Source organism: Camellia sinensis, chromosome 8, assembly GCF_055761805.1.
Source record: "Camellia sinensis isolate YWXY chromosome 8, ASM5576180v1, whole genome shotgun sequence".
Taxonomy (NCBI): domain Eukaryota; kingdom Viridiplantae; phylum Streptophyta; class Magnoliopsida; order Ericales; family Theaceae; genus Camellia; species Camellia sinensis.
In genome coordinates this window covers 75,282,948-75,307,964 of record NC_138968.1, presented here as the reverse complement: position 1 = coordinate 75,307,964, position 25,017 = coordinate 75,282,948, and the positions used below count along the sequence as shown (strand labels likewise).

The window sequence follows — 25,017 nt, the reverse complement described above, 5'->3', positions numbered from 1 at the left end:
ATGTGAAACTATGATTTGTTCTTCACATACCCTAACTGGGTAGATTACACCTTTACACTCTAACTGGATGGTTTGGTTAATGGCCTCCATACAGCTAGTAGCTATCCTCACTTTCCCACACTGGAAAGACAACAGCCTAGTGGTATCATCGTCCAAGCCTATCACTACACCCCAGACCTTCCCAATACTAGTGAATGTATTGTTGTTCCACAAGTTCAATGGGACTCCAAAACAACTAAGCCACACACTCCTTTCCTGTGCAAAAACCATCCCTTGTCGCCATGCCAAAACTGATTCACACCAGTCATACAGCCACTCCTTCATAGACACAAGTTGTTCCTTCATAGCTACTGCTGATTGAAATGAAAGAATAATATCTCTCCCACCACCAAACCGCACTATGATATCCCCACAGTCTCTCCTATTCATTTCCTCTCTAAAATCGTCTATGGAAGCTAAGGGTTTAAGTCGCACTACGGCACTTTCATAAAGCCACCCATTACCTGCCTCATAAACTTTAATGGTTTTGCTTGCCGATGATTCTGCTCCCTTGCCATTCACTACCTCCGCAAAGGATTTGATTCCCCTTAAACCAGCCGTGAACGGGTGTTGGCCCTCTACTTTCTTCCTGATCAGTGGCGCATGGTCCATTCTGGGTGTGGCCCTTCCATCTTTCCCAAACTCTGCCATTTTGACTCGTAATGCACAGTCGCCACACCACAACCCATTTGCTTTTTGGACTGCCATAGCCGCTGATACATCACAGTTATACCTAACAAAACCAAAGCGAGATCGCGTTAGCTTTCGGCGCTTATGAGGGATAAATGTATCCGTGACTACACCATAGTTGGAGAATAGCTTATGCAACCCGCTGGATCCCATGGATTCTGGGATATTATCCACAAAAACAGAGTGAATAGTCACTTCCTCCCTTCTGCTCCACACTCCCCTGCCTCCATGTCGACGGACCACTGGTTGCCATCCTCCATACCCATGTTGAGCTCCCCTCTCCATTTCCTTGTGATGCAAAAAGCCCCAAATCTATGAGAGTATTAAGATCTGAGACCAGAGATAGAAGATTGGGGAAAATAATCGCTTGATCGCGTTCGCAACTGCCCCAATTTCACCAGCGCCGTTGGTCGACTTTTGAGAACCAATCTTGAGAATGAACTCGTCACCGCCTTCCCTCGCCTCGCCACCGGAATCACCGTCGGCTACCCTCCTTCGCAGATTCGCTCAACGCTCCACTGAATTATTATTATGATACAAATAGAATCACCCGTCGAGCTTCAACCAGGGATTTCTTAAGTTTTTTCTAGTTTAGGCCCAACTTTTTTCTTTTGATCTCTCTTCTAGTGGATGGGAAGTGGCATTATGTGTCTTGATATAGAGAAGCAGTTTCTTTTGTGTTCCGTTCATGAAGCAAGAATTACTACCTAAAGCTTGTCTGCGCAATAGTAGCGAAGGGATTCTTGGCAGGGAAGCCGATGCCCACAATTTTAGTTGGTACTTGGCTATTGGTTTAGATAGTAAAGCTTAGCACTCTTGTGTTAATATTTGAGTAATGTTAGGAATTTTAAATGTTTTATCAATATTTTTGTTAAATGTCTTATATGAGTGTGAGACTCACATGGTATGGGTCTCACTCCCATATAAGACATTGGGTAAAAATATTAGTAAAACATTTGGGACCTCTAGTATTTTTCTTAATATTTTAATGGATAGATTAGGCACTACTTGGTAGTACTTATTATGACTTATTTAGCTTATTTTCTTTAAAAAATATTAGTTAATGATGTTTTGGTGAAATTTTAAATTATAACTTAAGAATAATAATTCATTTCCTTAATTTTATTTTCCAATTCTACCATAATGATGTGGAATTAGGGAGACTACAGATGAGAGAGAAAAAGGAGTGTGTAACCGATTTACATTGGGGTGTGTCATGTCATTAATTGAGGGTTGGATTGGAGGGAAAAATTAGGGTATGTAGCACCACTCATAGCTTAATTATTATTTTTAATTTATTTGACTAATAAAATAAGTGAGAATTTATTAAGTTAGAGTTTATAAGGTTTTTATTTGTATTTTGTAGATATCCTTGAATTTGTATGGATAAAAAAAAGGGGGAACTTATAAATAATAATAATAATAAAAAAAAAAGCTTAAAATTTGAGTCTTATAAATAAACTTAAACTTTTAATTTAATCAATTTAGATTTTAATATTTTGTTTTATTTATTTTTTGGCTGGGTTAAAATTTTTTGGTTGGGGTAATCTATACCGATTGTATATTTTTGTTATGTAAAAAGGATGAAAATATAATATTTTAGTCATTATAATCAATGTAAGTTATTGGAAATGTTTAAAATATATTTTTTCATTGAGTTTAATAATTAAAATACTATTTTTCTCGTAAGTTTTGCTTGATGAAAGTAGATAAATGATTTAAATTGAAAATAAATAAAAAAATTAGAGTTTAAATTGACAAAATTAAATCCTAAAGTTTATTTTGTTATAATACTTAAATCCTGAATTTTTTTCCCCCCATATAAAACCATATTACCTCTTTTATCTCAATTATAACTTTTGAAAATATTATAAATATTTACATAAAGATGGTTTTAAGGCCTCTTTTGGGAAGACCCAAAAAAAAAAAATAATTAATTAACTTATTTAAGTCATATCACTTCTTTATTAATTTACACATTTTTTTTTTTATAATAAGTCCATAATCTAAAAAAAAAAAGTCACTCCCTAAAATAGACCTATATGTTTAACCTTTTTCACGTATTATCCAAAGTTGTACTAGAAAAAATTACAAATATTTTTAACGAATGATGTAAAATTTTAAAATAATGAAAAATAATATATAAGTGAACATATTCCTAAAATTGTCAACTGATAAAACACCACATTAGTTTTTGGCCCATTTTGAGAATGAAAATAAGCAGTTTTTTTGGGCTTATTTTTTCTACTTTTTTTTTTACTGTTGTTTTGGGAAGATGGTAAAAAGTGATTTTTTGACTTTTAACCAAGCTTTTAGCTTTTTTAGACAAATGATTTGGGGAGTTGGTAAAAAGTGACTTTTTGACTTTTTTAGTTAATAATTTTTTATGTTGTCATATCACCATGGCATAGTGTAAAATGACCAAAATACCCCCTTCTCATTTGCAACTTCCAGAATTTCACATGCTCTAGCTCCTTGTACTGTCACATACTCATCTCATGGATATGCAACGGTTTTTTTTTTTTTTTTTTTATACATAAAATAAAATAAAAAATTCAAAATATTTCATTTTTACCTTTAAATGTCTTCCTAAAAAATAAAAATACAAATTGTATAAAAATTCAACAAGGATAAAAAATTTAAAAAAAAAAAAAAAAACATTTGTCTTATGATATTCAGCTTCCAGCTTCCCAAATGGGTTTCAAAACAGAAGTAACTCCTCATATGTAAATTAAAAATAAATAAATAAATAATTTTAAAAAATAAAAATTGTATATATAACTCATAAAAATATTAAGAAAAAAAAAAAAAAAAGCTTCACTAGCCCAAAATAACTCCTCATATGTAACCGTATATATTATTCGTAAAGATTGATTACAGCCGTAGCTCACGGCGATTTTGCACCAACACATTTCTAATAGATTTTCTAAATTCGTTCATTTCTATATCATCATCACCCACTGGGTCAAGCTCATCATCATCACCAACACCCGCTGCGTTGGGCATGTTGCTAAAAATAAAATGTTCCGCATTAGCAACCCTGTTGAATGCTTCATCTTCGTTTGAGTTGCGGCGTATAAAATTATGTAGTGCCATTGAAGCCCCAACCAATGGCACTTGCACTTTCCCAAAATCATACCGAGGCATGTTATGTAGAAAACCCCAGCGTGCTTTCCACACTCCGAATGTACGTTCAATTGCACTCCTTAATGAGGAGTGCACTGTGTTAAAAACTTCGTTCGCGTTGCGTGCTCGTCCAGTCACACGGAACTGTTCTTGGTGATACCGACATCCTTTAAACGGTGCAAGAAAGCCTTTCTGATTCTTGTACCCTGCATCAACAAGGTAATACTTTCCTATGTGTGTCCAAATAATTTTAATTAGTAAGAAATGTTAATAACAAGACAATAAATCAGTCATGATATTGAACAGTGCCACTTCATTTTACCTTCTACTGGGTGTGGAAATTTTTTCACCGGATCTTCGGTAACTTCGTTAAATACTCTACTGTCATGCATACTACCCTCCCAGCCGCAGGAGATGAACGTAAAACACAAGTCAAAATCGCAAACTGCAAGGATATTTTGCGTGTGTCGTCCTTTACGACCAAAATATGGCGGTGCCTCATGCGGATTCAAATTTGCCTCCACATGCGTCCCATCCAACGCCCCAATACAGTCCTGCATGCTCATATAATGCAAACATGCCATAAGTGACTAGTAAAATTACATTTTGGACATACACAACTATTTTGACACATGGCAAATTAACGAACGTGTTACACCTCCCCCTGAATGGCAAATATTTTGGTTGCGACTCCAAGTATGGATGTCTACTATTTTGAGGCCTTGTCGGTCGACAGTGGGCTCGTGTAAATTCCTTCATTGCTCTAAGAACACGCTTAAAATGACGCCACACTGTCTCCCCTGAGTGTTGGAAGCGGTCTTCAATATCCCAACTTGGGAAGCCTCGCAACACGTATATAAACATCCCCACACTCTCAACTACATCAATACCATGCGGACGCTGCGGGAGTTTGAGACCAAAATCGGCTACTAATGTGTTACACAATTTTATGAACACATCCCTTGGCATCCTAAAATTACGCTGAAACACTTCTTCTCGGCCTGTAAGCATCTCCTGCATCCATAATCTCCCAGTCAACGCAGATGTGTGAAATGGAGTCCTGTCAACGTATGCGTACTCATTGGCCACGCGTGCAATTTCTAGCCATATCATTGATGTTGTCATTTCCATCTCCCCGATTGTCTCGCATATCCATGTATTAATTTGGCCATTGCACACACCACCCGCGCTACTACCCTCTTGCGGATCCATTGATGCTATATAACAAATTCAACCAAGAACACAAAAAAAAAAAAAAACAAAAACAAAAACAAAAACAAAAACAAAAACAAAAACACAAAAAAAAAAAAAACAAAAACAAAGAAAAAAAAAGAGGTGATTCAAATGCGTAACGTATGTTACTCTTGCAACCATGCAAGCCTATTGGAATCAAATTTGAATAACAAGAACACACCTTTACTAGGGGATGTCAGCTGAAGTGTGAATATCTGAACTGCCACTGAAATTGCTTACTCTTGTGATGCGCATGTATTGGACACCCCTGTGTACAAATAAATAGGGAGGCTTCCCCAACTACAAATTCATTCCTGTGGTCACGTGAATACCTTGGCCAAGTATTTGTACACCATCACATGGGCAACTGTATCCCCCTTTAGCAGAAATATCAATTCACATAACTTTTACAAAAAGTATAAGATTCCAATTGCAGTCAGCATGTACAAATAGGTTTCAGTTTTTGGATTTATATTAATTTTTTAATTGAGAACATGTCTGTTTTTTTTTTTTTTTTTTTTATGGGAAACCCATAACAAATGGAAAAAATTAAAAAAATAGAAAAAAAGCTTATAAATAAAAACATCCCAAGTTCAGAAACATAAGTAAATAAGCAAAACAAAAGTTAAAAAAAATAAAAAAATTGTAACTAAAAAAAAATGATCATACTCTACTGTCCATGCATAAGCTCCTAATTTTTGGAATGGTCACACACCTACCATTCAAACGTGTTTGACGTTCAACACTGCATAACAGCTGGGTTTTACACACCATAATAGGAAACACAAAAATAAAGAAAATAAATAAACATATCCCAAGTTCACGTGAAAGAAGTAAATAAGAACAGAGAAAAAAAAAAAGCACAAAGTAGTTAACATTGCACTTGTTCCTTCCAAGCTTTAATTAAGGTCAAGCACCCCATCTCGCCCAAATAGAGATACACCGCGGGTTCCACTGACAACAGTTGGATGACATATGGCACGCTTCTCTTTTAACCACGCAACAATGCAATCAACGGGGAGGCCCATCATGACGTCGCGGTTGTCCGGTGAATCCATTAGCGAGCATGCAAACGAAAATGACGAACCACCCAGCTCCAATCCTGAAACATTCATAAGCCTCGCAAGACAATCCCCAACAGTGTTCTCGCCCCTTCCTGTCACAACATATTGGGTGACTTTCAGCTCCCTGCTTTGTTTGCTAACAACCTCCACAAGGTTGTCCATGCTACTGGCCACTGTACTAGGGGCTGCCCTCTTTCGACGCTTTGCGTTGGCTGATCCATCTGCAGTGGACTGTGGGGGAGCATCATCAAATAGCGAAGAATCGACCACGTTTTCGCCGCCTCTATCAGGCACAGTAATAGGTGGTGTGCCATCACTAAGAGGTGCCATGCCACTGTCAGCGTCTGCATCATTGGCGACCACATCATCATCACGGATTTCAGTTGGGGTCCATGCATGTTTTCCTGTTGCAGAAGCGCCCGAGTACACCATTTCCATAAGCTCCAAGTGCTCCAAGGGCTTTGTCTTGAACTTTGCACATCGCTGGTTCATCTAACAGAGTTAAAAAAAAATGTCAAGCAACCCAACAACAATTACTTTGTAAACAATAAAATGAAGAAGGCAGCTATTATTTGGAAAAGTAAAGTATGTCATACCGCTTCCATTTTCGCCCACCAATGCTCAGGTGCTGTGAACAAACCCGTGGCCTGGTCATATCCTATTCCTGTGAAGCCTTGACTAGCATCTTGCAACTTTTTCCAGGCAACCCAATCTTTTTTCAGATTGTCATATTTGTTTTTAATTTGTTTGGCCGAATGTCGCATTCCGGTTTTCTCATAGAACTTGTTGGCAATATTCTTACACCCAGTGCTAGATAAGGCACATAGTTGTCGGTTACCTTTCTTCATTTCACCAAGGACAAGTTGTAGGTACAGCTTAGTGTTGTCACTATCCCAAGTGCATTTGTGGACAGGTGACTTTTGGCTTGATGTCACACCCTTGCCATGTGTTTTTGAAGGGGTACGAGGTGAAGTATGAGTGGTTGCCATCACACTACGAGTGGGTCATAAGTGTAGTTCACAAGAAAATGAGCATACAGCACAAGACAATTCATTACATGTATAGAAGTAGCAATACAACAACGCATGCAATCCAATTAGTTAATTTCTTTACAGTACAGCAACGTAGCAGTGGTCGTAGACAACAAAAAATAAGGTTTCTTGAATATGAAAATACATACAGTCATACAAAAGTTCATAATGCATTACATCGACATGTGTAATACAGTGAAAGAGGCATAATATGCAAGTTACACATATAACTACGTCCAACGTCAGGGTGTCCGGTCTTGAAAATAATACAGAAACCCACAAAATGAGCATGACTCACATACGAAACAACAAGGCAATCACTATGACGCTCAACGCACCGACGACTGTCCAAAGCAAACGTAGGCTCTGATCTATGCGATCAACGTCACTACGTAACCCCAGATCGACGTCATTCGGAGGGAGGTCATTAGCAACCCTTTCTCCGCGAAACTCGTCACACCAACCTACCCATGAAACACATTTCTGGCATACACAAGTTCAGTAGTTAGAGTCATTTATTTATGACATAACCGTAAATGACAAGTACAGGAGTACATGCATTGAATAGCGGTAATACGCACCGTTGGACTAGGGCAAACATAGTATGCATGACTTGGGTTTTTGTTAGATCTAGAAATCTTTACAAAGCAGTGTCCAAAGCCACATGCACACATCCTTCGTGGCCATGAAGAAGTGGCAGTTGACATCGAGGAAGCCATTTCTGTGGTGTGTAGTGGAATAAGAAATGTTAACATGTCTCCTTATAGTGGTGTGGAACAAGAAATGTCAATGGATGTGTTTCTTAAACCCTAGATGCATGTGTCATCATATGGTTGTCGGAAAAATGTAACCCATGGACAACTTGTGACTTATTACATGTAGAGAACACCTAATACAGATAATCTGAAAATGAAATTTGTGGCTTTTTTGGCTGTTATACCATTTCCTCAATTCATGTGAAAAATGGAAACATGCAAGCCATCTTTGCACTTCCCAACAGTACTACCTGTAGACGTCCCCGAACGCCCCGGGAGGGTTAAGTCCCGTTCTGTTCATTTTGGGGTCACTACAGCTCGGACTCTTAAATGTGTCACGGTTCTAAGTCTAAACCGAAGAGTCCAAATCCGGCAAATCGTTTTGAGAAACAGATTTTTGAAAAAGTAGTGCCAAATATGGACTGCTTTGCCAGATACAAAGTCGCCACCTAAATATTTTATTTTGGGAAATTTAGGAAACCCTGACTCGGTGCCAAAAGGCCACGTGTCCGTCATCACCAAAGTTGCCTCGGCTCGGGAACTTGGGTACGATTGGGGAAGGTCACTTCGTGAGCACCCCCGCTCGCCCGGTCATAGACCGGCCTCTACTAACCATGATATCAATTTTTGAAAACTTTGTATGTCCTTATACTGGTTATTAGCCTAGGTTACTATGTGATGCGCACAGCATACAAATATAGACCGGGTCGCCTGAATTGGAACGAAACATTTCATGTTTGCTTTTGAAAATGGTTTGCTACCCGCAGGTAGGCTTGAAACATTTGATGATTTATTCCAATTCAGATAACTCAACCTTCACCCACAGGCATTCAGGCAGTTATATCATATAAGCACATAGCCTCATGGTAAGCATGCTATTCGTGGCAGTCACTCACACGTATGCAAGGATGCTAAAGCATAAAACTTACCGAGTACTCCAAGCCAAAATAGAAACTATATTAGAAATCATGCATGATTCTAAGTATACAGAAATGCCTAATGCAACACATGCAAAATGCAACTATAGCAGGCTCGGCTACTCTAAGATGGTATATGAAATGCTACAACTATCATGTATTCAACTTTGAAATTGAAAGTACAATGCAGTTAGTATGATGCGCCGAGCCCGGTGCATGCAATACAGATGAATGATGCAAACATGCTGTCATACTGTATGCTAATTTAAACATGCCCTAATCTAACCATCATAAGCAGATAAATAAAAGGGAGAAAGACGTGGGGTTGGAAGACATACAACACACACACGCACACTTATTACAGTTGTGGCCCTCGCGCAGAGGGTTCGAATAAATAATACAGTCCGAATATTACAGTCCCGAATAAAAGAATATTACAGTCCAAAATATTACAAAATTCTAATTAATTAATGAATTAACTAGGAAAGCGAATAAAACTGGCATGCAAGCCAGGGACTGCCTTGCTTCTGATGGATGATGCATGTCCGGATTGTCTTGCGCGGAAATCCACCGGAATGCCCCGATTAGCCTCTGTTTACACCTGTTCTTGAAATGCATGCCAAGCCCCGAAAGGTTGCTGATTCTTCGTTTTGCTGCAACAGAGAGCAGGAAAGGGGCATAGCAATGTATTTGCACAGATATATGCATGTCTCGATCCTCGTGCCACCAATCACCCGTACCGAGGCATGATGGCCGAGGGGTCGAGATGCACAACTCAATATAGGATGAATGCACATGAAATTACAGCTAAAACCTAACTCCATCATGGATAATCCGGAGTGTCGGTGACTGGGAAATTGAGACACATTCCGTCACTCGGAGTACGAAATGTACCTCGTTTCCCGTGCCCGGGCTAACTCCTATTCCGGACACGATGCAGTATGCATGATATGCATGAAATGCAACTAATATACCATTCTAACATACAATGCTATGGAATGATATGCCTCGAAGTACGTGTACACGGGCACACAAACCGAGAAAATGAGATGCTTCGAAGTGCGTGCACACGGGCACGCAAACCGAGAAAATGACAGAATGCAATGAAAATGATATGCCTCGAAGTGCGTACACACGGGCACGCAAACCGAGAAAATGACATGTGTCTCGAAGTACGTGCACGCGGGCACGCAAACCGAGGCGATGATATGTGTCTCGAAGTACGTGTACGCGGGCACGCAAACCGAAGCAATGATATGTGTCTCGAAGTACATGCACGCGGGCATGCAAACCGAGGCAATGATATGTTTCTCAAAGTACGTGCACGCGGGCACGCAAACCGAGGTGATGATATGTGTCTCGAAGTGCGTGCACGTGGGCACGCAAACCGAGATGATGGCAAAATGTGATGAAAATGAGATGCCTCGAAGTGCGTGCACACGGGCACGCAAACCGAGGCGATGACATAAACAATGCGAATGATAATGAGATGCCTCGAAGTGCGTGCACATGGGCACGCAAATCGAGGCAATGGCAAAATGCGATGAAATGACATGGAAATGATTAATGGGCTTATACCAACATGAGTGAGCCTCAGCCACACTCACATAGGATGCCGGCGGATAAAAATGGAGTGCCTCGAAATGCGTGCACACGGGCACGCAAACCAAGGCGATGATAAAATGCTATGAAATGACATGGAAATGACAACTGGGCTTATACCAACATGAGTGAGCCTCAGCCACACTCACATAGGATGCCGGCGGATAAAAAAGGAGTGCCTCGAAATGCGTGCACACGGGCACGCAAACCGAGGCGATGATGAAATGTGATGAAATGACATTGAAATGACAAATGGGCTTATACCAACATGAGTGAGCCTCAGCCACACTCACATAGGATGCCGGCGGATAAAAAAGGAGTGCCTCGAAATGCGTGCACACGGACACGCAAACCGAGGCGATGATAAAATGCTATGAAATGACATGGAAATGACAAATGGGTTTATACCAACATGAGTGAGCCTCAGCCACACTCACATAGGATGCCGGCGGATAAAAAAGGAGTGCCTCGAAATGCGTGCACACGGGCACGCAAACCGAGGCGATGATAAAATGCTATGAAATGAAATGACAAATGGGCTTATACCAACATGAGTGAGCCTCAGCCACACTCACATAGGATGCCGGCGGATAAAAAAGGAGTGCCTCGAAATGCGTGCACACGGGCACGCAAACCGAGGCGATGATAAAATGCTATGAAATGACATGGAAATGACAAATGGGCTTATACCAACATGAGTGAGCCTCAGACACACTCACATAGGATGCCGGCGGATAAAAAAGGAGTGCCTCGAAATGCGTGCACACGGGCACGCAAACCGAGGCGATGATAAAATGCTATGAAATGACATGAAATGATATGTAAGCATTCTAACAGAATTTCAGCAACAAAATATGGGGGAAAACAGTCCCGAAATGAAGCGAAATGTCCCGAAATGCAACATTAGACACCCGAAATGGCCTATAGCTATGCCAAACATGCACAATATGGACATGCAATGCAAAGACAGAAGCTAGACAGTCCCAAAAAATGCACTTTCACAGTTATAAACATGGCCAAACAGCAAGCATAGGTAGGGGAAAAATGGCATGCAAGAATAGGGGCAAAAAGAGGGGTAATGAAGCAAGTGGTATAAGAAAAACCCAAACTGAAAAATTTCCTTCTAAAACACTGAAGAGGGACCAAAAATATGAATATTTACAGTATATGGCAGCCTCAAAATCAGTATACAAACATGATAGAAATGTGATGCAAAATAAGGCTCAACAATGGCTATAACATGAAGTATACAAAATATTCACCAAACAGAAAAAACGTGTGAATGAAACATGAAGTATAGGCCAAAATAAGGCCACTTTCAGTTCGGACTAAGGTCCAAAAACAGAAGCAAATGGGGCTGCCAATTTATGCAAAAATGGGGCCAAATAAGGGGTATAACTACAAGTGACACATGGAGATACCAAACAATGTTGAGCCCTTCTCCAATGTTGAAGAGGGGCTCAAAATAAGCCTTATATCAGTTTACAACATGCTCAAAAACAGATTTCTCATGGGTCAAAAATAGCATACAAAACTATGACATACAAGAGGATCAATGAAGCAAGTGTGTCATGGAGGGCTCAAACAGGGTTGAGCCCTTAATGAAAAGTGAAGATGAGCTCAAAAAATGGCCCTTTTCAGTTAGGGCCGGAGCTTGAAACCAAAAGGAAGTGGGGCTTGCAAATAGATCAAGAAAAAGGGTCAAAAGGGTAAAAGTATTACTTACCCTTGAAGATTCAAACTTTTGTTGCTTCTTGGGTGAATTTGCAGCTTCTTTAGCCTTCAAGAATCCTTCCTTGTTGCTGGAAATGAGATGGTGGTGGTAGAGCTTGGTGGTGTAGAAGGAATGATGGTTAGGGACTTAGGGTTTTTTGAAGAATTGAGAGCTATGGAGATGGAGTTGAGTATGGAGACTTGAAGAGCAATTTTTCTAACCCCAATTTACTACAAGACTTGCTTGCTATATAGGCCAAAGAAGGGGTGTAAAGGTGGGGGAAAAGGAGAGCAAAACTCCCTCACAAAATATCCCCCGGATAAATATCTTGTCTGGGGGATATTGCCCCACAGCTGTAAAGTGCACAGTGCAAGGAACACGGCCGGCCTATCACTTTTGTTGCAGGTGGCCGGCCGGCCACACCCCCTAGCCGGCCGGCTAGGGGTCAAAAGGTTCAATGAGATTTTCTGGCCGGCCAGCAACTGGGGAGGTACTCCTATGTGTGTACAACACAACCATGTGGTTAAAAATCCAAGAAAGTGGGTCTAAGGGGTTCAACATTGGCTCGGAAAGAGGGGGTCAAAAGGGTCAAGTAACCTTAATGGCCGGCCACCAACTTTTAGGGGCCTCCCAGGTGTGTAGATCACAGATATGTGGTTGAAAGTTCAAGAATGTGGGCCTAAGGGGTTCAACATTAGCCCGGAAGAAAGGGGTCAAAAGGGTCAGGTAACCTTAATGGCCGGCCACCAACTTTTAGGGGCCTCCCAGGTGTGTAGATCACAGATATGTGGTTGAAAGTTGGCAACACTAACCCTAGGGTGTTCAACATTAACCCGGAAGTTGGAAAAACGGGCGCCGGGAGGCTCCGGAGGAGAGATAACTGGTTGCTGCAACAATTGCTGGCCTCCCACCCTTCAGTGACCTTCCCTGTGATAAAACAGAGGTACCTGCCAAAAATGAACGAAAACCGTTGCAAAACGAATGCTCGAGGACCAAAACACGCAGTTCGGGGTCCCGAAAATGGGCTGTTAAGCACCGAAAGTGGTGTTCGGCCACGAAGTGGGTTTCTCAGACCCCAGTGTCCCTCAAAATGGATGAAATAAGATGTATGCCAAAAATCAGAGCAATAGGAGATGGTTAAGCGGTCCCGAACCGAGGCACACAGCCTGACGGCTCCGAAAACCGGGAACCGGACTCCGAAATGGGCAAAATGGCCTACGGCCACAAAATGTAGCCTACGGACATTGAGAGATGGTCTACGGGACCTCTCCCTCCCCTCAGGAAAAGAAACAGAGAAAACCGAGTCTGGTTCGCAAACCGAGACAAGGCACAGAAAAGGGTTCGGAAGTTCGGAGGCAGGGCTCACGGCCGCGACTCTGAAGCTTCTGAACGAGCACATTATGCAACATCACCAAGTGCTCAATCGGTGACGTCTGAGTCTTAAGGTCGGTCAAAAATGGGGTGTCTACACTACCACATCCACCATATGACAAAAAATTGAAAGAACTAGTTGGGAGCATAAGGACCAATTTCAAGATCAGCTTTTCCCGAAAAAATAAAAAGGGAATAGAGTATAAGATTTTTAAACTATTTGAAGCAATTGTTTTCTAATTGCAGGATAACACATACTCATCTTATGAAGTTCCACTGTTTTCTAATTGCAGGATAACATTTGATCTCTTAAATGGTTTAGAGCTTATAAAAATAATGGTTTTAAGGTTTGTGAAGACAAAAGAACAAATAATGGGCTTTGAATGATTTTTTTTTTTTTTTAGAACGGATGACACTTGGTGGATTATAAACTGCAATTTTGCTGGAAAAATATCTTCGTGGGGGTTTTCTGATAGCAATAAAGAGAAGTAGAATAACAAGGACAAGGAATGGAAGCAAACAAAAAGCACACTCTTTGTCAACCAAACTTTTCAAACTTCATCAAATTACTGCAATATCATTTGGCATGGTAGCTTCAATAACAGATGTAACATAAGGAGAAAAAGTTGAGGATGTAAGATAACTAACTTAAAATTTTGAAGAAAAAAAAAAAAAAACAAACCACCAAGTAACAGATTCATGAGGCCACCTAATCATATAACATCTGGAAAAAAAAAAAATTTCCAAGTATTGAAGCTTGTGATCAACCACAAAACAAATAAAAAAACAATAACAAGAACAAAAACACACAGAAGTAAAAGTGTTATGAGGTCAACATAATCAAATATAACTCCAGGCAATCCAAGTAGGTAAGCTTGTGATCAACCACAAAGGCAGGAGATTGGAGAAGAGGACTCATCTCAAAGCTGTTTGGCAGTACAATGCCTATGTATGAACCTTCCTTGTTTATTACATTCATCTTTATCAGCACATTATGAGAAATTAAAGCATATGATCCATACAGAAAACCCAGTAGAAGAACCAAACATCCCAATGACATTAACCTTATATGAGTATCCATGTCTCTGTCTCTCTCTGGAAATTGAAAAGCTTTGGAGAGCATTCAATGGTGGAGACACCGACAGATTTGTGAATCTAATCAATGTGAAATTAACCAAGAAGAATATAAAATTTGTTTTGCACCATCTAAAAAAAAAAAAAAAATTAAAAACAAAAATCTTTATTCATCAACTCTGTTTTTCCTGTGGTTGGAGATGCAGTTCAGTGGCTATCAATACCAACAGGCCTTTTTTTTTTTGGGTGTAGTCGATAGATGCAGCCATGTACACAAGCAGAATGAGTCATTGGTTTTGTACAGAACCAGGTACATAAGCAGAATGATATGTGCCAATGAATGATTGAAGTTGATAGTTGGTGGAGAGCATGACACGCGTGTCTGGACAACCATATATATTCGCTAACCTTAATTTAGAACATCTATAATGTGGTGTTCATGTAAGAAGTTAATAGATTTTGTTCGTTAAAGAATCAATAATGCTCCAATTAAACTGTTAAACAATATGTTACAGTTGTGAAATGTTTGTGAATTTGTTAGCTATGTTGATTGGATTCACACACAACAGAGAGGAAAGAGATAGAGAGGGAGAAGGGGGAAGTGTTCCATTGTAAAGAAGAGAGATTTGATGGAGTTAAAAGAAGTCAGAGAAACTCATACGTTATAAATAAAAAATAATAAAAATAAATTTGAAAAAGAAGAAGAAGAAGAAGAAGGAGAAGGAGAAAACTTATTTGCATAAACAAATCAGTGTCAATGATGCTAAGTGGGTGGGTGGAAAAATATAAAAATGGATGATTAAGTCTAGAAAACTAACTGCATTTTCACTGGAAATGTTAAAATTATGTATTAATATGTTATATGACAAAAAATAATAAAAGTGAGACTCAAACTTTCATATTCATTTCACAATAACTTTCATATTATTAAAGACGACACTAATTTACAAGTTTGAATATCTTCACAGTCAAAATGATAATATTTAACTGGATATATATGCATTTATAACTTATGGATGAGATTTCTAAAATTACCCATCAAGATGAAAGAAAAAGTACATGAACATATGATATCAGGTTCAATCTTATCCTTTTATTATCATTGAGATCAATCTAATTTTTTTTGTTTAAGACTTTAGAGTCAATCTAGTAAACAAATACAAAATAGGGTTTAATTTTTTTGAAACTGGAAAATTTTAATTTAATTGAAAATAAAAAAAAATTATAATTAATTTTACTTAATAGGGATTGACGATGCAATTCAACTTAGGGTGGAAATTTTTTTATAAAAACCAATCAAATAAAATTTATACAGTGGCCACTGCATATCATATTAACATAATAAAAGGAAACAAACTCAATTCCACACAAGCATGAAAAGTAGAATTTTTTGGACTAATAAGGGGGCATTGAAGTTGATTTGTCATTGAAAGTCATAAACACATTACATCCTCTTTTTGGAAAATGACAACAATAATAAAGAAACAAAATATAATATAATATCATAAAACAATGGATGGAATTGTAGAAAAAGGGTGTTTTTAAGAGGGTCCCATTTGCCTATGCAAACGTGGGTAATTTAATCTAGACATTTGGCTAGTCAAGTTGGGTTTGATTCACTTTCAAACGGCATCTAGATCATAAATTTAGGTAGGAATTATGAAAAATTAAAAAAAAAAATCATAAAAATTTGAAAGGAAAAAAAGAGAAAACGGTGAATGAAATGTGATTTTTTTTTTATTATGAATTTTTCATTTTCTGTTCTAAATCTCTACTCAAATTCATTATTCAAATACAATCCCAATGTGTTGAGGAAAGAGTCAATGAATTCATCTCTTTTGCTCAACACCAAACTATCAATACATATCCTCTGAAAGAGGAAAAAGCAATTAAGTTCCCTATGTTCCCACCAAAATATGCCATTTTTTGATTTCTTGCTAGTGTTAAAGTTAGGGCTATGGACGCTCAAGCAAAGGGAAAGGTCCATATATGGATATGACTATACAAGCATGGTCTTCTTTGAAAAGAAAGTATTAAGCTTCCCCAACTCATTGTTTTTTGTTGTTCAAAAGCAAAATAAGCAAATCTGAAAGGGGTATCCATAGGTCGCAATAAACAAATTTCTACTAAATTTGTTTCATCGCAAAATAAGGCCAGCAGAAGTAGTAAAAATAAAAATGAAAAATAAATACATAAAAAAATAAAGCACACAATGGGTAAGAAGATGGCAATCAGACCAGTGTTTACCCAAAAAATCCCAAAAAAACAAAAACAATAGCAGATGGTAGTCAGAAAGCCAAATAACACTTGTAATGTCATCAACGGAATTGAAAATTAACAGATCTATTTGTAATTTAATAGTTTCTACACATGTTGCAAATCACGGGTAGCAGATTTGCAGCAAAGAGAAGAGGCTTACATGATTGTGTAGATCAACCGAGGAAGACGACTTTGGTAGAGGGAATTCAGTGGCGATGTCGATGGCCGACGCTAGGAACACGTCTTACGCGGCGTCCACAGCAGCGGTGCAGCGGAGCAAAGACGATCTGAGAAGGGGAGAAGAACAAGAGGCGTGAGATGCAAAATGGTGAAATGTTTTGACGAAACAAACCCTAAAGTGAATGGAGGGTATATTCGTAAATACCCCCTCCTGCGTTTATCCAGCTTCCCAAATGAGTTTGATGAACAAAAAAGCCACGTTTAACGTTTTCATCAGACGCCCAAACGCGGCTTTTAACCACGTTGCCAAAACAACCCTTAATCACAAAATGATTTGAAAAGTGCTAAATAAGTATTATTATTATATGGTCTCACATCATATATAAAATTATAAATTTATCATATTAACCCATGCACTGTTAATTCATTTATGTCGAAAGTCATATAGGCCGGGGTATTTTAATAATTTTATTTATTGGCTTATTTCTCACTTTTTACATAAATTTTTGTTTAAATAATGGGTAAATTACAAACACCCTCTCGAAGTTTGGTTAAAATAAAGATTCTCTCCTGAAATTTGAGAAATTATATTCCGCTTCTGAGATTTATATTTTCATAATAAATAGTTCCCTGAAGTTTTTATTTTCATACAGATTCTCTCTTAATTTCTCTTAATTTATTATGAAAATTTGACCCTCAAAAAATAATTTGTAATTTCTCAAATTTCAGAAAAAAATTTATATTTTTACCAAATCTCGAGAGGTGTTTGTAATTGTAATTTGTCCATAAATAAACTAACTTTTGACTTTTTAAAAATAAATTAAAAGTTTATTTATTTATTTATTTATTTTCAAAATAAGCCTTTACCTGATTGGGCCCACCGAGCAGTATCGTCTCTGGCAAACAATCTTTGCAAGGTGATTTGATTTTTGCTTAAAAAAATTACTTCTTGACTATTCAAACACTAATATATATATATATATATATATAATATAATATAATATAAGAAAAATAAGAGTGTGTTTGGTTTATGTTTGTAGAATAATTTTTGAGATAAAAAGTACGAAAATTTATTTAATTTGTCTTTTTTTAGAAATGATTTTGAAAAATTATTTTGAGAGAGAGTTTTAAAAAAAATGATTGATTTAATGTATATGAGAGAGAGTGTGATTTTAGAAAGTAGGTAACTAAACAAAATTTTGAGATTTTTTTAAAAAAAATTTATTTGATTTCATTACTCTTCAAAATTTGTTTGTAGAAAATTTTTCTCAAAAATTTTTTTGAAAAACAAACCAAACAAGTGAATAATATTATAAGAGTTCAATATCTCATTCTAATTTTTTTGATTTTCTTAATTTTAAATAATTAAGAAAATCTCCATTAGATATCTTTTATTTGATAATCTCACATTGGAAAAAGAAGGAAAAAAATGAATTATTTTACTCATATAAAAAAAATCTTATACTCTCATCTCATTTAATGAAGAGTCTTATGAGAATGTCAATATCCCATACTAATTTTCTTGATTTTCTTAATTTTAAACAATTAAGAACATCTCCATTAGTTAGCTTTTATTTGATATTCCCATATCGGGAAAAGAAAGAAAAAATGAGTTATTTTACTTATATAAAGTGAATCTTACACTCCCATCCCATTTAATATGGTAGTATTGTACATATTTCAATTCAATATAGTTTAAATTTTAAAAATTTTAAATAATTAATTATGACCTAGTCGATTGGGCTAAATCATTTTTTATTTGATTAATTTGTTGGTTTAACTGCGATTTTAACGATTTTATCAAAATATATTGATTAGATTTGGTTGATTCGAAATAAACAAAAGATTGATCTGATTAAAGATTGAAAAACTGAGATAGCTTAATTAGAAATAAATTTTACGTTCAAATAATTATTAACTTTTATTTTATAATTTCACATTAGAAAAAAAAAAGAAAAAAAAAGTGAATTGTTTTACTTATATAAAATAAATCTTAATAGTGTAGTATTGTGTACACTTCAATTCAAGATAGTTTAAATTTTAAAATTAAAATAACATTTAAAAGTTTTAATTAATTAATTTTTGTATAAGTTGATTGGTCATTTGACCTAACCGATTAGGCTGAACCATTTTGAGTTTAAGCGATTCACCAGTTTAATCGTGATTTTTCATATTAATTTTATTAATTTCAAAAAATTAAAAAAAAAATTCCTTTGGCTAACTTCCATTTAACAATATAAAAATAAAACTCTAATTAGTTTATGATTTATTTTATAATCCCACATCGGGAGGAGAAGAAAAAGCAAAATTTGTTTCATTATCTATCTATCTATCTATCTATCTATCTATTATATAAGGAAAATGAGATTTTTAGGGAGAAGTCTTCTAGGAACTCCAAATCCTTATTATAAAATTATTGAATTTTCTTAATTTAAACAATTAAGAAAATTCTCATTTGGCTTGCTTCCATTTATCTTTTATTTTATAATCCCACATCGGGAAAAAAAAAAAGAAAAGAAAAAATGAATTGTTTCACTTACCTAAAATGAATCTTATATTCCCACTTATATAAGCAAAATGAGATTTTTAGTGAGAAGCCTCATTATCAATATCTCATACTCATTTTTTTAATTTTCTTAATTTTAAACAATTAAGAAAATCCCAATTTACTAACTTTCATTTAACTTTTATTTTATAAACTCACATAATTTTGATTTTAAAAACAATTTTGTATGAGATTTTGAAACTCTCATAAAATTTAACTTTAAAATAATTACAATCTCATATCGAGAAAAAAAAGAAAATGTGAGTTGTTTCACTTATATAAAGTGTTACAATCCCACATCGAAAAAAAAAAAAAAAAAAAGAAAAAAAAAAGTGAGTTGTTTCACTTATCTTATAAAGGGAGTTTTAAGGGAGAAGACTTCTAGAAGTTACAAACCTTCATTCTAAAATTATTGAATTTTTGTAATTTTAAACAATTAAAAAAATTCTTATTGGCTAGTTTTCATTTACCTTTTATTTTACAATTCCAAATCGGGAAAAAAGAAAGAAACAAAAAATGTGAATTGTTTTATTTATATAAAGTTATGCTCCAATTTATATAAATTATTGAAATTTCTTAATTTTAAACGATTAAAAAAATCTCCATTGTTTAGTTTCTATTTAACTTTTATCTTACAATCTCACATCGAGAAAATAAGAAAAAAGTGAATCGTTTCATTTGTATAAAGTGAATCTTATACTCCCATTTATGTAAGTAAAAAAAGATTTTTAGTGAGATGCCATATAATCAATACCATTTTTTTATTTTGTTAATTTTAAACAATTAAGAAAATCTCCATTGGTTAATTTCCATTTAACTATTATTTTACAATCCCACATAGACTTTTGATTTTAAAAATAATTTTTTATGAGATTTTGAAACTCTCATAATATTTAACTTTAGAATAATTACAATCTTACATCAAGAATAGAAATAAAAAGTGATTTGTTTCACTTATATAAAGTGAATCTTATACTTTCATTTAATATTATAGTATTGTACATGTTTCAGTTCAAGGTGATTTAAATTTTAAAATAAAATCTAAAGGTTTTAATTAATTAGTTTTGTTGTAAATTTGCTGATCATTTGACTTAGTCAATTAGACTGAATCATTTTCGGTTTAATTGACTTGCTGGATTAACTATGATTTTAGCAGTTTTATCCAAATATATTACTTAGATTTATTTGATTTGAAATAAATTAAGATTCACCTTATTAAAAATTGAATAACTGAGATTGCTTGATTAGAAATGAATTTCCCGTCCAAATAACCGTTAATTTTTATTTTACAATCGCACATCAGGAAAATGAGAAAAAAATGAGTTGTTTCACTATATAAACCTCATGCTCCCATTTAATATTATAGTATTGTGTATGTTTCAGTTCAAAATAATTTAAATTTTAACATAAAATTTAAAAGTTTTAATTAATTAATTTTTATATAAGTTGGTTGGTTCTTTGACTTATTCAATAGGGTGAACCATTTGCGGTTTAACTGATTCGTTGTTTTAATTGCTATTTTAGCGATTTTATTAAAATATATTGGTTAAATTTATTTGATTCGAAATAAATTAAAGATTGACCAAATTAAAGATTAAACGGCTAAAATTGCTTGATTCGAAATAAACTTCCCGCCCAAACAATTGTTAACTTTTAAACAATTAAGAAAATCTCCGTTGACTAGTTTTCATTTAACATTTATTTTATAATCCCACATTGAGAAAAGAAGGAAAAAGTAAATTGTTTTATTTATATAAAGTAAATCTTATACTCCCATTTATATAAGCAAAATGAGATTTTTAGTGATAAATCTTATGATCAATATCTCATATTAATTTTTTTAATTTTCTTAATTTTAAACAATTAAGAAAATCCTAATTGACTAGTTTTCATTTAACTTTTATTTTACATAATATAAAAAAAATTAAATATAACTATCATATTTTTATTACAGCAGTGCTGGGGACCCCCAGTGGGGTGACCCTAGCACCCCTACCTTCACGTGGGGGTCTGTGAGACCAAGACTTTAAAAAAAAAATTTGGACCAATCAAAAAAAATGGGGGTGGTGGGGGTCACCCCCACTGGGGGTCTCAGTCTTTTTCCTTTTTATTAGATAATATATTATTTTATTTCATTCATAGCACGGGTGATATACTAATGTGTATATATATATATATATATATCTCAGGGTGCTTAGAAAGATGATTGAGCAAAAATAACTCACTAAAAGAAAAAGTAAACTAAAATAATCAATAAGATAAAATGACACATTTAATTTATAATCATTTTATTTTTTCACTCATAACCATCAAATCAACTACCAAAAGAAAAAAAAAACTTACAAACTTCTCAAACATAACTTTTTTAGGCAAGATAATAACCAAAAAAATAAATAATTAATTAAAATAGCCAACTTTCCAAACAGGCCATAGTAAATAATTGCTTGGTTTCGCCTGTTCAAATCTGTTTGGTTTGAAAAATAAAAAAATAAATAATATGTTTAGTTTAAATTTTTTAAAAACAATTTTCTAAAATTTTAATTTATATTTTAATTTTTTTTTAAATTCATTTAATCTAGATATATTTAAAAAGTAAAATGTTTATACAAGTTTTTTTAAGAATTCATGGAATACAAACAATAAAATAAAATAAAATAAATACAAAAATTTAGTACATTTTTATATTTTTTTGTTATATTCAATGATTTTTTTTTAATTTTTTACATTTTTACATTTTTTAAGTTGATCTAAAAAGTTTTTAAAAAAAATGATTATAATGTTTAAAGAAATTCACTAAAAATAAAAAATACAAATTGAAAACTCAGAAAATAATTTTTAAGAGCTCTAAACCAAACAAACACGACAGAAGCTATTCTACTTGAAAACGTTACATTTTATTATTATTATTATTATTATTCCATTTTTTAGTTTTTTTTTTTAATGAACATATAATTTTCTTTTATATTTATTTTGAGGTCCTAGTCTAGAAAATTTGATAAAATATAAAAGAAATTTCACCAAATTTTTAATGAGAAAAGTAATATTTTTAGCATTTGTGGAATGGATTACTTTTTTAGCAACAATTTTATCTTTAAAAAAAACTATAAAACATTTATCAAACTAGTTGAGCAACTCCTATACTATGAGGTATTTTGCTTTTAAAAATACATAAAAAGTACACATTTTATTTTGTTTAATTAGTTTAATTAGTGTGTATTTCAACAAGATTATTTATAGTTAGGCAAATAGGAGTAATTATTCAGTAATTTTGAAATATGGACATGTACTATTTTATAGTATTATGATTGGTGAAAAATGTAAGTAGGTAGAATATTGTGTTGGGTGATTAAAAAATATGAGAAGATATATTAAATGATCATTAATTAAAAAATACAAATACATAATATTCTAAAAATATTAAATAATTTCCCGGCAAGTAGACAATTCTTGGCTCTCTAATTGTACCTAGCCTTCTTACAAATGATGCGTAATGCCTAGTGTATTGCATAGTCATTGAGAGCACGACAATGTGATTTGACTAGGCACAATGCTTAACAAGCACAATATAGAAAAGTTTGTTGAAGTTATTCACATTTATTTGAGAGTAATTAAATTAAAAGAAGAGTAATATTGTAGATTTATTACATCTACTTTTTCACATCATGTAATTATGAATGAGACTGTAAATATTATGAGATTATGTTATATTAGACTAGAATATAATAGGAAATGAGATTTGAATGATTATTATTTTTAGAGTTCAATGAAGAAGACGAAATAATCTAAAGTACTATTCATATCAGAAGGTGGGCAGAAAATGGAAGCTCTTATTGGCAACTCGTTTGGCTTCTTCGTCGGACAGTTGGACACTGAAGGTTTCAAGCGCAAGAGCAGCATCTCGGCTTGGTTTAGGCGACTGCGTCAATGGAGTGGAGTATAGACACTTCCTTTTTATCAACCATTAAAATTTAGGTATTTGGATGCTTCCCGATGATGAAAAATGTTCAATTTTTTATTTTTAGTGTGTTTGGGTCATTGTCGTTCACTTTTTTATACCAAAAAATTATTTTTCTACTAAAACTCATTTCATAGAAAATGTGAGGAACAATGCCCAATTAAATCTGAATTGATGAATTTTTCAAAAGCGATGACTTAATTGGGAGTTAATTTGTTTTTTAAGGCAATAAGTTAGCCTAGGAGCAGAATGATAGACTTAGGACCTCGTGGGCCAGTGGGCTGACTAACATACGGCAGGCGTTGACTGGGGCAGTTTCTTAGTTTGGTTGGGTTTTGTTGGCTGATTGTAGCGGAAAACATTAGGATTGACCTAATTCACCCTAACTTTGTCCCCAAGTCACCCTAGGTCTATATATACCCATCGCTCCTTGTTTTTGGGAGAGAGAACTCCTAATATCCAAGTTTTGCATCTGTTAAACCTTAGCCACTTTCAAATTCGAAAATACACATATACGACAAATTTACAGTATTCAAAACACATTTAAAGTGGAAGCAAGTTGAATCAAACACAATAAAAAACTTGAGGGAAGCATTCTAATAACTCTTCTTTGCTTTTTCACTTTTTTTTGAACGGCAAAAGAAATCTTTATTGATGAAACATACAAACAAGTATGATAAAGTACATCAATAAAGAGGAGTTTGGGAAAAGAAAATATCTTCATGTCGGCTCTTCATAGATAGAGGAGTTGAAGCAGAAGGTAGAACGACTGAATCAAGATATTGGGACTGCGCAAAATTCAAGCGACAAAGATCGAAGGCCCGTGGTTACAGTTGAAAACCTAGAAAAGGGTTATCTGATTAATGTAATTTCAGAAAAGAATTGCCCAGGTCTACTTGTCTCAATACTTGAAACTTTTGATGAGCTGGGTCTTAATGTGCAAGAAGCTAGTGCCTCTTGTGAAGAAAGCTTTCGATTAGAGGCAGTTGGAGAAGTAAGAGATAAAACACCTCTTCATATTGAAAGTATTTCAATTATTATTTGAAATCAGCGATGAAGAACGGTGGGTGGATACCAGTAGTAAACCAAAGGAAAATGAGTGAAGTATGGAGTGACAAGGGTAGTAAGGGTTTAATCTCTGTTTTTGTGGATAGCATCCCTCCCACTATGGATCCGAAATCATTGTTTCATCTGTTCTCCAAGTTTGGTCTAGTGAAGGATGTGTTTATACCTCAAAAGAGAAGGAAAAATACCAATACTCGATTTGGTTTTGTTAGATTTGATTGCTCAGTAGCCGCAAATGTGGCTGTACAGAAAATTGATGGTCTGTGGGTGGCTGATAAAGAACTTAAAGTCAAAATAACAGAGTATGGTTGTTTTGCAAATAGATTGGTGAGAAGAGATCAGCTTGGAAGGAGTAGTGGTGATAAGGTCGCTGAAGGAAGGTATAATTGTGATCAGT

General features: G+C 35.0%; 2 protein-coding genes across 2 annotated transcripts; both read right to left on the bottom strand.

The window, feature by feature from the left end:
- Nucleotides 1-3,603: 3,603 nt before the first annotated feature.
- Nucleotides 3,604-5,067, bottom strand: LOC145797843 (uncharacterized). The gene is made up of 3 exons (XM_082885273.1): nt 4,648-5,067; nt 4,178-4,409; nt 3,604-4,085 (listed from the first exon to the last, which is right to left on the bottom strand). Exons 1-3 carry the CDS (start codon nt 5,065-5,067, stop codon nt 3,604-3,606), a joined length of 1,134 nt encoding a protein of 377 aa, XP_082741399.1.
- Nucleotides 5,068-5,987: 920 nt separating this feature from the next.
- LOC145797842 (L10-interacting MYB domain-containing protein-like) lies at nt 5,988-7,141 on the bottom strand. The gene is made up of 2 exons (XM_082885272.1): nt 6,749-7,141; nt 5,988-6,644 (listed from the first exon to the last, which is right to left on the bottom strand). Exons 1-2 carry the CDS (start codon nt 7,139-7,141, stop codon nt 5,988-5,990), a joined length of 1,050 nt encoding a protein of 349 aa, XP_082741398.1.
- Between the last annotated feature and the right edge of the window lie 17,876 nt (nt 7,142-25,017).

Excerpts from the sequence above, each read along its gene's own strand:
- LOC145797843 (XM_082885273.1), bottom strand. The coding sequence starts at position 5,067 with ATGGATCCGCAAGAGGGTAGTAGCGCGGGTGGTGTGTGCAATGGCCAA. Across the intron at positions 4,410-4,647 it reads TCCAACACTCAGGGGAGACA|GACTGTATTGGGGCGTTGGA; the intron begins GTGTGGCGTCAT and ends ATGAGCATGCAG. Across the intron at positions 4,086-4,177 it reads ATTTCCACACCCAGTAGAAG|GAAAGTATTACCTTGTTGAT; the intron begins GTAAAATGAAGT and ends GGACACACATAG.
- LOC145797842 (XM_082885272.1), bottom strand. The coding sequence starts at position 7,141 with ATGGCAACCACTCATACTTCACCTCGTACCCCTTCAAAAACACATGGC. Across the intron at positions 6,645-6,748 it reads GGTGGGCGAAAATGGAAGCG|ATGAACCAGCGATGTGCAAA; the intron begins GTATGACATACT and ends TAACTCTGTTAG.